The sequence below is a fragment of the Neodiprion virginianus genome, chromosome 4 (genome assembly GCF_021901495.1).
Source record: "Neodiprion virginianus isolate iyNeoVirg1 chromosome 4, iyNeoVirg1.1, whole genome shotgun sequence".
Taxonomy (NCBI): domain Eukaryota; kingdom Metazoa; phylum Arthropoda; class Insecta; order Hymenoptera; family Diprionidae; genus Neodiprion; species Neodiprion virginianus.
In genome coordinates, this window is record NC_060880.1 from 1,592,950 (window position 1) to 1,605,468 (window position 12,519).

Below are 12,519 nucleotides of genomic sequence, written 5' to 3' on the forward strand. Positions count from 1 at the left end.
CCGAAATGATCATTGCCTTGGATAAATTTATCTCTGCAGATAACGCGCAATATTTCTCGAAACGCCAAGGGCAGAGGACACGCGGAAGTCAGAAGGGCTCAACTCCACGCAAGTTTATAACTTATGCAAACAGGGAGGAAGGAAAATCGATTAGCCTTGGCGGCGTCCCGATGCCCGCCTCGACTGCCCCCGCCGATCGAGGACGCGTTTGTTTCCTCTTCCCCCGATTTTCATCCCCTTACACCTCCCGTTATTTCCGTGCCACCCAAATACTGCTACGGGCCTGAGAGACCCGAGTTTATTTATTCTCGCTTTCATAAAATCTCTCGTTTTATCTTTATGTACGGTAATGCCTATATACATACATATACATACATAGTGTATATACACATATAGACACATATGTACACAGATTGTATTTTAGGTACACCCATACCTTCGACTTACAGTATAATTATACAGCGACTCGAATTCTCCGTTGCCAAAACACGCGAAAATATCATCGGTTATACCCTCGCCGACTGTCGGCACACGCTGAATTTCATTCGTTTCTATACGTGTATATATATATGTGTATAAACTAGCTTCTGCATCCTGCGCCAAGTCGACTCCGCGGATTACTTATTTCAGAGTAAATTTTCTATCACTATACTTATTGATAACCTCGAACCGAACGATTTGAAACTGACTTTCATGCCAAAACGATCCTGTGCGTTTATATAATGGGAAATCAAATTAGACGATTATTAATTGCCGGCTATAGATTCATTTGATAAAACCTGTTTTCATCATTCGTATTATGCATAATTATCGATCATCGATAGAAATTTCTCTTCTATTTCTTAACACAACTTACAATTGTTGTCTCGTTTTTTTTTTCTTTCATTATTCGAAGCATTGTAGATTTAGGTATACGTAAGAATTTAGATATCTGGGGATGAAAAAAAATGCAAGCTGTTTTAATCCACAAAAATACCTGCATGTAATAATAACGTATAAAATTTTGCTGTTTTAAACTCTTGACTAATTTTTCTTTTTCTTTCTTTGCATAAGGGGAATGAAAACTATTTTCGTCAAACAAAGAATTCATTTGGGCGGAATAAAATATTTCATATCCGTTAAGAGGACATTCAAAGGAGTTTCAGGAAATTCCTGGGTACTTGAGTTAATTTTTTTTTTTTGTCACGCAGGAAGAGTTTAAAAAATTCTAGTGGTTTTATGTATTCATCTCTTACATCCTTTGGAGTGAATTTGGCTCATCAAATCTTCATTCAAATGTACCAAAGTGATGCACCGAGTGCAATTTTAACAGAGTGTAAAAAGGTGAAAATTAATTGCGCGCAAGGTTTCTCACTTATATTTGTAGCATAGAATACGGATTTTTCTGGCATAATCTACTTGCAAATGATCACAAATTGTTGTAGGATTTTTTCAATAGCTTTATGTCAAAATAAAATACATCATTTTTGAGATTAACGACAAAAAATGGAAGAGGGATGAAAGGGTAAAAGAAATTGTAAGAAACCGAAAATCAATTCTTCGGCCGTAATTACCCCCTTCATTTTTCTCCATCCCCTTCGCACGAGTGTTTATTTCGTGCAAATTCCCCATCCATATTTATATATCGTTTATACGATCGTTGACCGTAGTCGAAGCTGTAAGCTGTACACTCTAGATTGTAGCGTGTCGGGGGTTGCGAAGAGCTTGTACGCGAAGCTCTCTCAAGTTCGCGTTTCGGGGGGCATGGAATGAGAGCGTGAGAGGATCTCGGTGCAACCGTTAACGGGCGAGTAACATGCCGAGTCTTTGTCCGTCATTCTCTGCTTTCACCCCTTGTTTTTCACCCCCTTTCATTCCCCTCAGCTCGCGGTTTTTTTTTTTTTTTTCTTTCTTTTTGTTCCTCCCTAGACCGAACTGCAGGAGAAAATAAGTAACGCATGTCGCGCATCGCCTCGAGCATTTCAATCCCCAAGTTCATCTCTCTTTCCCCCTGGGCAGAGAGACAGGGTAAAGATTCCGGCAGGTTTTTGCTCCCCACCCCCGGTAAATGGGGGTAAAACGAAAAGGCCGGAGTTCACAGTCACCGGTCGGCAATGAATATTTAAAGCTTTTAAAGGGGCGGAAAGCTCGCGGGACAAACGGTGTAGAAACCAGAGTCGGTGACATTTCGGCGAATGTATTCAAGGGAGGTGGTGGTTAAAAGGGGGTCAATGTTATCGGCGGGAATATATGAACGGCGATTCGGAGATCTGGATGCGCGAATGTCGGCATCAATGAAGGAGAAATATGAAGAAGACGGGATTTTCATGCATCGAGCTTGTCGCCTCCACGCGATAATGTTTCCCCTCCACCCTCAGGCTGCCGTTGACAATTAGCCGGTATTCAGCTCGCGAACGATTTTGCATTTTCGTATCGCCTGCAGTCGAGTCACGTGGAGGAACTCCGTTTAACGCTGAGATGACGACGGAGTCTGGATGTCGTTCACTTTTATCCCGTGCTTCAGGAATGTATAATCTTGCGGTTAAAGTCGAGTGGTCGAAAATTGGGAAAGCCAGGAAAATGTGTCAAGCCTTTTCAGTCACGTGATTCAGTTTTTTTGGGAACGGAATTGCAACAATTGTACGTTTCCAATGTATGTTTCGACGCTGAATGCTAATCTAAGGTCAGAAATTTAATAAAACTAAAAACAACCCCTAAAATGGGGTGAAATCCAAGTGAATTAACAACTTTTTTTCAGACGGTGTTCTTGAATCAGATTTATAGGAATATTCATACTGAGACTGTACGATTTTAGGCCGAAAATAGGTGCAACCCCCAATGCTATCTATATCAACCCCTAAGAAGGGTGAAAACCACCCCCCTAAAAATTTAATTTTGTAAATCTAATGGCCAATCTGAGATCTCTGTTTGTCAACCGATGAGTACCAAGGTTTATTTTTTAGTAGACGTTTATTACGAAATTTCTCCGCGAACGATTCACATTCACGAAAATACGTGGTTTCTTTTGCATATGTTCATTTATAACTACATAAACAATTACAGATTCACAAAAAATCCAGTCGTTCCGAAGTTTAAGTACTTTTCTACCTGAAAATGCAAATAAATTTAGGATCTGGACGTAACATAAAAAAAATGACAAAAAAAAACGCGTGCCATTATAGTGGCTTCTGTGACTGAAGGGGTTAAAGTTAATTGAGATGAATAATTTTCGTCGAAAAAATAACATATAACTCTTCTCGACCGGAGAAGATAAAATTTATGATATTATTTTCTAATGCAGTGGGTGAAGTTGTTCAGTAAACAGTTAATAAAAAGCACGGGTCAAAGTTTTTTCTGTAACCAACATTAAAGAGTTCAAAAACGAAATTCCGTCTCAGATTTGATTTCCACGGAATTATTCATTCGCTAGAAATGTACGCTGTATCAATCATCCGACAAAATTTGGAGAAACAATTTATTCGCGGTATTGAAAGAAGAATGCGAGAAGAAAAAAAACAGATTAAATAATTGTCGAAAACAATAAATTATCATACAGTTGACCTTTGCATTTAAAATTTCATAGTTATCAAACATTCAGCCCTCTGTTCTAATAAATGTTATTTCTATTATCCGTACGTTTATTGTTTAGAGTTGCGTTTCTGCGTTCTAATTTACTGTTCAACTCGGCCTAAATACGGCCAACTCGACGTATCCTTAAACACAATTACCGCAAGGTATCTCCGGAGGAGTGTTTCCTGTTTGCCGGATAGCGCGTCGCAGTTTGGCAAAGTGTCAACCGGGAATGGAAAGCAAACCGCGAGACGAAGTTGCAGACGGTGGCGAATTCGCACGTTTGCTATCCGCTCGTGTGTTCAACGGTCGGGTAAAGATAACGCTTTAAACAAACTCAAACAATTTCGATACAAAGAGCTATTTTCCACTTTGCAAACTTTCTTTATAAAATCCAAATTTTCATCTCTTGTTTTGCAAACCAATCGAACGGATGCGTAAAACTTTTTCCCTTTTTTCTCGATTCAAAGCAGTCGTCGTTTTCTTCACGTATTTTTTCTAACCGAAATTTTTCGAATAGTAATCGAACCGAAATTTAAAACTTTTTTTTTTTTTCGATTTAGAGCGGTGACCATTCGTCTTTCATATTCTGGAATATACAGGGTGTCCCAATTTAAAATAAGCCGTCTCTTAAATTGGGGCACTCTGTATATCAAGTACCAGCTATGTACGTATAGGTATATATTATATATATGTATATACATCGATGAGAGTGGAAAAAAAAACCGATAGAGATATGGAAATATTGCAGCTCGTTTCTCATTTGCAGCGGCGATAATTTGGATGAAAACAAAAACGAGGTAAAACAAAGTAAAAAAAAAAAATTGCAGATAAAAAAATAAACCAAGTTTTAACTATATATATATATATATATCTCTCTCTCTCTCTCTCTCTCTCGCTCGTTGTCTAAATATTTTATCGCTCAAACGAGTTGCAGACTCTTTGTTATTCGCCGCTCATTTAGGCGTAGAAAAAAACCACCGTTCGTTGGTTTTACTCGAGCAGCTCTGCAGCCGTATTTGCAAGTTTAATTACTGCGGATATTTAAGGCGTAGGATTGTGTGGATGTAACATGTATACGAATTTTACATACGAAATAGTATGTATATATATATACATTTGAAAGCGATAAAGGTTATAACAAATATTTGGATCGTGTAACGAGAGAAATAAATTTTCTTTGCTTTTACTTTTTCTGTTTCTCTTTCAATTATTGTATCTACGGTATAACGAGCCATTTTTATCGTATTTTAGTCTCGCGCACGTTTTATCTGACAATGAGATCAGGAGTATGAAATTGGAAAAATTTGTACAGCAATATTGATATAAAAAAAATAATACATTCGCATCGTAATGTCAGAACGATCCTTTACCTCCGTACATAGAACATGCAACGAGGACAATAATAACAATGATGTTGTTTAAAATAACAATAATAATAATATATAGGTGCGCGTATCGCATGTACAAAGTAGAATGGATATTGCGGTTATTATATACCGACGTTAATAAACCTCGTATATGTATAACTTGCCGCAATAGCGCGGTTCGATATTCAAAGTATTGACAGTTACGTAGATACTCGGGTATGTGCATACATGCATGAATACAGATTTATATGTACAATGTGTGTACACAACTGACAGAGAATGATTACACGTTGCGGAACTAGGCGGGTTCTCTCGTTCCCTCTATTGTTAGGAAATACACAGTGCGGCCTTTCCGCAGTGGCGGTTTATCCATCGCCACGTCTGCGTTATGCGTTGGAGATAGGCGTGTGCGATATAGGTTACTCAGGGTGTTTCAGAAAAAAGTAATTTGCAATTTTCCCCCATAGGAGGAAAGCGTAAAAAGTTTGTTTAAGTTAAAGGAATGGTTCTGTAAGGAGATTTCACTTTTATACATTTTTTTTTTTTTTTTTTTAATTTATTAAGAACCGTGAATAAAATTTTTCTTCATCGCTCGCATCGATCGTAATATCAATTTGCGTCGCTAAGAAGACCCGGACTTGTAATATCAAGTCTACGGTTTACGTTTGAGAATTCCATCTCGCAATTTTTTCATTATTAATTAGATCTCATAAAATAGGTATAATTTAATACGAACTTTTAATTTCGGAGAATAAGATTCCCGGTTGTGATTTATCGTTGTGTGTTATGGATCGTGATCTTTGAATTGAATGTACAAACGTCAGGAAAGAAATAACAACTCAAGTGCTGCAACAACACGTGTTTCTTCACAAATTCCAAAAAAAAAATGTTTTAAAAAAAGTGACAAATCAAACATCTTTTCGCAGAATCTGTCTTTTGATCAAAATAAACTTTTCAGGGGATGTCACGGTGGAAGATCGCAAATTATTATTTTCTGAAACACCCTAATGTTATTATCTGCATAATATGCATATTGATATCAAGGCGTAGCGCGTAAATTATAGAAAGGGGGAGAAAAAATGGGGAAAAAAAGAAATGAAGAATAAGAACAGTGGAATACAAGCAGAAAGGCTTTCAGATAATATTGGGCAATTCTCCTCTTCCTTTTCCTGCAAATCTGCGGCGGAAATGCTTTTTCTGCGAGCCGCAATTTTCCTTATTTTGTTTATTTTTATTTATCTTATTATTATTTTTTTTTTTTTCTCTTTCTATCTACGGAAATCTTGTGCCACCTATGAATAATTGATCGCGCAAGGGTAAGCTGGTTGTATCTCTTTTTTTTTTTCCTTCTTCTAGTATAAAACGAAGTCCCGAAACATATTGCGCCAGCTGTATCATATATATTGTTATACATAAATATAAAATATTTATACAATATGAATGAATTCGCTCTCCCGCCTTTCTCGCTCTGTTTCTTACTCACAGTCGATATCGAAGCTTCGATATAAAATTTCTATTAAAGAATCGCGATGAAAGAAAAAAGAACGATCGAATTTCAATATTGAAAAAATAAAAACTTCTTTTCTCGACGGGGAAAAAATTCTTTTGCAGTCACGAAATTACGATTCTTTATTTTTTGGTTTCTGACAAGGAACGGATACCTGTTAGAATTGAATTTCTAAACTTTACCGACCTAAATCGTAAGCTTTTGAATCTTCTTTTTCAACCATTCCTTCCACGTTTATTAACTTCTCCGGCAATGGCCAAAGGAATAGAGACAAAAGGCGTGGAAAACTCCAGCGATTTTATTCGTCCTTTCTCCGCTGGTATGCCGAGAGAAAGAGAAGAAATCAAGGCACTGCATCTATATACAGGGTGAGCCAAAAAAAAAGAAGAAAAAAAAAAGGAAAGGGGGAGCGATTTGAAAAGCGAATAAAATCCGAACGCGTTGACCGATTTCCGAAAACTTTATTTTACTTACTAAATTGGAAGAATAAATTAGTCCTTAAATAATAATTTCAGAAGGAAATTGTGTTGAACATTCTTCAATTATTAAACTTTTTTCAATTACTTTCTCAAAACCTGTTTTTCAATAACGCTCATCTCAGCAACGAATAAAATTTTTACAGATATTCAAACGCGTAATAAGGAAAAAAAAAAAAATCCGAAAATCGGTCAACGCGTTTTGATTTTCTTCGCGTATCAAATCGGTGAAGTTTTTTATTTTTTGGTTTATTTTTTGTGCCCACCCTGTACACGTATACGCACAGACATGAGGCGCTTTTCATTTACTCACTCGGTGAGAAGTTTGCCGGACGTTTCTTGAAGTCGACGCAGCTTTTGTAAAACTCTCCCAATTTGTAGAAAGCTCCGTTCATCCGGCCGCTAGTGTTGGCCAGAATATCTGAAACACGGGATGCAAACGACGATAAGGAAACTGAGATGAAAGGAAACTCGCCGATCCAAAAAGCTGCGAGGCTTGCGTCTATTTCTCCGTATTCCTAGATCCTGATCCTAAATCTTCCAAATTTGAGAAACTCGATGGACAAAGAAATCGATGCTTTTCGATAATTTCGTATAACATAGTAAAGTGAAATCGAATGGATTTATCAAAATGAACATATCCATTCGTAATAAGCATTCGTTAATACCTTCATCGTTTTGTTTTCGTACTTTGGAAAACAAAAATTCACGCAGATTACGAAACTAATAATTAGATTGATTATTTCATAGACCGGTACGATTGTCTTGTTGTTAAGAAATAGAGAAAAATCGATGTCGACTTTTGGACGACCAATCTGACAGGGTGTGGCTGAAAAACTAGAACGGCCAATTGATAGAATGGCCGTAATATCGAATTTTCATAAATGCGAAATGAAAAAAATCTAGAAAGGTGAAAAAAATAGAACGTCAAAATCGACGCAAATTCTGACGCATTTATTTTTTTACTCCTACACACTTCGACTTCCTAAACTTTTAAATTCGACAAGTTAAATTTTCGCATCTGTAAAGAAAAACTGGACGTTGAGGCGTTTCTATTTTTTCATCATTCTATCATACTTCCACCCCCGTTCATTTCCCACACGGTATTTGACACTGCAGAAAAATCGTGCTAAACAGGGGTGAAAAAATGATCCCCAAATATTTTCACGCGGTTCAAGTCCCGTACACCGCAGCCAAGCATCTTGGCTTGCGAAAGGGGTGAAATACATACCCGTAAAAAAGGGAGGGAATCGCAGGGCGACGCGACTAACACAACGGCACAGAAACCGAGTCGGTGTATCGATTCAAGTGAATTATTTATAGACAAGCTACTCTAACGTAGGTACACGTACATCCGGTGAGTACACGTCATGTCTAGTAACCCGGTGTCGTATCTAAATGATCGCAGAGTTTCCTCTTCATCCACCTCCCACCCTCTCTACCCTCTGCATTACTTCGTAGCCAACAGGCAGCGTCGTAAACGTTACACCGAGGGATGAAAAAGCTGTCTAAGAATATATTACGGAAGCGAAACGGTTTGTATTGTTCCTGCAAACTTTCGATGTTAAATTACTCTCTTTGAGTGATAAGAGAGAGAGAAAAAAAAAAGAAGCAAAAATAATTTCCGTCAACCTAGTCTTCTTAAACTGTAAATTTTCATCCGTCACGGAGAAAATTTTAAACAGGACTCAGAATTTTTATTCATTTTACGTTTGTTGGTTGTGAAATTAATCGTTCGGGCTTGAGGATTTACGGCTGTTGAAAAATCTTCTTTTGAAAGGATAGCGTGATTGAAATACTTGAATTCGAAATGTATCGAGCTTCGTGATGAATAATTTATGTATACATTTTTTTATAAAATGTAGTCAATCTACATCCACTTATCCCGCGGACGCGTAGCTTATTGAGAATGGTAACAGAGACGCAAAATTATATCTACCTGGTTGTGTGGAGCCTGGAAAATCGAAACCCGATTCGGCGAGCTTTCGCTCGCCCAAAATTCAAATCACAATAAATCCCGGCCCTATATATATGCATCGTGTATAGTCCGAAAGGCGCAATGTTTTCCCCCTTTAGAAAGCATAAAATATACATACATATATACATATACAAACATATTGCAGGTAGGTAAACAGTTAAATGACTAAAGCATGTGAGCGAGATGAAAATGCCAATTTTTTGGTCCATCGATTCGTTTTCTTTTCTTCTTTTTTCTTCTAATTTTATTCACACGGTAATCGAGTCGAAGTATTATTAAAGTTATTTTCGGTGCGAGGTTTTCGTTTAAAAATTCTGCAACACGGAGTAAAGTTGCGACAAAGTTTCCGAACGACGAATCAACGATTCGGGAATTTAAATAGACGTATTAAAATTTGCTGGATATTCAATATACGTAATACTCGATAGCAAAGATATAACGAAGAGAAAATTTCGTCGTGTCTGGCGAGAAGCAAAAAAAAAAAAAAAAAATTGCGCACGAGAATTTTGCAACTTAACCCCAGACAGAGAAAAAAAAAGAAAAAAAAAAAAAAAAACGAATCAAGATGAGAGAAAATTTCTGCTCGTGCACGTTCTTTCTGGTCACATATCATATCGCGTAGGCAATTTTCTCTGATTGGAGATTGTAAATATAAGGAAGAGGTTGCAAGAATGTAACGCAAAATGAACCGTGTATGTACGTATCGCGTCTTATACATAAACATATATATATATCAGCAGAGACATGAACGTATATATATATATATATATATGTCCGCGGGTTTTTGCGTAAAGGGAAATTACAGCCAGCCACTCTCTGTGATTTCAAATTAACCCCCGTGTATACGTAGCCACTGTGTCTCCCATCCGTATCCCGTTGAATATTTTCTCTTTCTACCTATAGCCCGGAGCTCGTACCAAAATTACAAAGTAAAACCTTATTCCAGCAGCAGCAGCAGCCGCTATTATTATAATAATTTTGCACAAAACCACCGTCCATTTTCCCATCCCTCCGAAACAGCTATTCCATATAATAATTCCGATGCTCTTGTCTCGCAATGACGTCAATTATTATCAAACCACCCAGGGATGCACGATGATATTTCAAAAATCGGTTTTACAATTGGATGAGAGAGAGAGAGAGAGAGAGAGAGCAAAAATAAATAAAAAATAAAAAATGGGGCTCGAGATACTTTTGATTATTTTCGTTTTTATTTATGTATTCTATATTTTTTTTTTCTTTTGTTTTCCTATTGCGAAAAATTGAGAGACGATGAAAAGAGACATTTTTGTCAGGTGTTGCACAACGTGTGGCAGGATAAAATACGGAGGGCATTCACTCGGTCCTAGATCACCTGGCCACTCGTGCCGATAATCGCGTAGAGCGTTGCTATTTATAGAAGGTCAATTATATATACGTATATGTCGTGCAGCGACTTCGACTTTGCGAACCGCGAGAAAATAGAAAGCATAGCTTTGTGCTTTGTATGTCATGTATACATATACAGTGAGTTATATTATTTTTTTTACATATTTTTCTACCGGGTTCCGATTTCACGAGGCTTCGTTTTCAGGCTAAAAACTAACTTTTCGAAGGGTACGTAAGACGAAGAAAGAAAAAAGTTTTTAAAAAACCGGCCTACCACATATGTTATAAATATACACGACGAGTATAAATGAGGTTGAAAATTGTTTCTAATAAGACTGGAAATTCGTTTTGTTATATTTAGGTACGCACCCTGCACCGTTCTGCACAAATTAATCTTAGATAGCTTACGACCTAATTAATATATACCATGTACTGTGTAGTTCTAGGCAGCAAAAGCGGAAATTACGACTAATGACTGTGCATACATATGCATATCTGTATGTATATTGTATATAATACATGAATGAACTGAAATTATTACGATATTACGTAAATGAATTATAAACACCCTTCGTCTCTTCTCTTACGCGTGTATAATATATCCTGATACGATACGACGAAAGGATAGTGAAGATTAATAATCTTTGCCAGCGCGTCGGTATAACGGAGAAAAAATTTTGCCTGTGAGAAAATTTTTTTACTGAATTTTATCACCCATATTATTATTATTGTACAGTGATTGGGGTTAAAAAAATTTGAATTACCGATTTATAGACGAGCCAAGATATCGAATTTTGAAAAATTGTAAAAATCTCATTCGTAGAATTATAAAAATGTAGAAGGTCCGAGAGTAGAGAAAATTGAAAATACAGAAAATCGAAATATAGCGAAAGGTCGAAACATGTAATAGCAAAATATAAAATCTGTATACGATTCCAAATTTTGGAATTCCATATATAAAGCATCTCTATTTTTCTCCACTTTCTACGTGTGTTAAAAGGCAGAAATTGAGTTTTCACTACTTAAGAAATTCGATATCACGGTCCTTCTAATTTTGGACCTCTCCATCTTTTCACCCTCCCTCTTATAGGTTCATTAGGGTGGTCCTCAATAGGGTTGTTTTTCAATTTTTATGCTCTCGGGGGCTGAAACGCTCTCAAATTGATTAAAAAAAAAAAAATACGCTAAAAAAAGAGACAGTCCGCTTTGTGATAGAATTATTTTATGGAAATAACATGGGAAAAGCTTCTTTTTTTTTCTTTGCTCTTTGAGATTTTATATGTCGTCGACGAATATACCGACAATAATGAAAAACACATATTTTTGTGAAGAATTGAACGTTCTACAAAAAAGCTAAGCGTTCATATCCGAATTAACGTTCAAACTATCATCTATGTAAAATTATCATTCTGTCAAGTGTAGCTACGAAACGATCAATCCTGTTATAAAATACATTGCACATTTTTTGCAGGTTACAAAATTTAAGATAGATCGGTGTTATTACATTATTCTAAAACCTCATTACATGTACAATAAACCAAAATCAAAAATTATCTTACACCGGTATTGATCGATAAAATTCTTTAAAAAAAAAATTTTTAAATTCTAGGTTAGGTTAATATTGTGACCCGGTGATCACAATTTTATAGAAATGAAACTTTGAACGTCAATTAACATACGAACGCATTCATTCGCGAATTTTCCGCATCGATCAATTCTCTAAAAAAAAAAATATACATTTTTCATTATTATATTCGATATATTCGTCGACGACTTGTAAATATTTAAAAAAGCAAAACAACCAAGATACATCTCGATCGCAAAGCTGTCTATCTTAAAAATTGATACAGAGAGTTGAAATTATGAGGAAATGTTTTCCGTTTCTCAATCAATTCGAGGGCGTTTAAGCCCCTGGGAGCATAAAAATGATAAAAAAAAAAAAAAAAAAACCCCTGTCAAGAACCACCCTAGGGTTCATAGACCCCGTAATAACAACGTCGAAGACAACGACAATCACGCACGACGTGCCGCAGGCAAATTTCCCCGTTACGCTTACGTCCCCGTAGCGTCTGTTTGGGCAAATGACACAGCCACTGTCCGGCTTATTGTTATCGACTCGATATACGCTTATATGCCGATCGATGTGAAACTGCACGCCGTCGCGGCGCCTGCCCTCGAAACTGGCTCGACTCGACCCGGCCCGAATTTATATTTGGCCGACCAACGCGGCTCGCTTCGTCGACGTGCATTTGTAACTTCTTCGTTTGGGGG

General features: G+C 36.9%; 1 protein-coding gene across 7 annotated transcripts in view; it reads right to left on the bottom strand.

Moving 5' to 3' along the window:
* LOC124302333 (neprilysin-3-like) overlaps positions 1-12,519 on the bottom strand; it is a 50,598-nt gene that overhangs the window by 29,635 nt on the left and 8,444 nt on the right. For all 7 annotated transcript variants that reach the window (XM_046758428.1, XM_046758427.1, XM_046758431.1 and 4 more), the window contains one exon: positions 7,216-7,323. In XM_046758428.1, the coding sequence (XP_046614384.1) occupies positions 7,216-7,323 (108 nt within the window). The remainder of the gene's footprint in view (positions 1-7,215; positions 7,324-12,519) is intronic.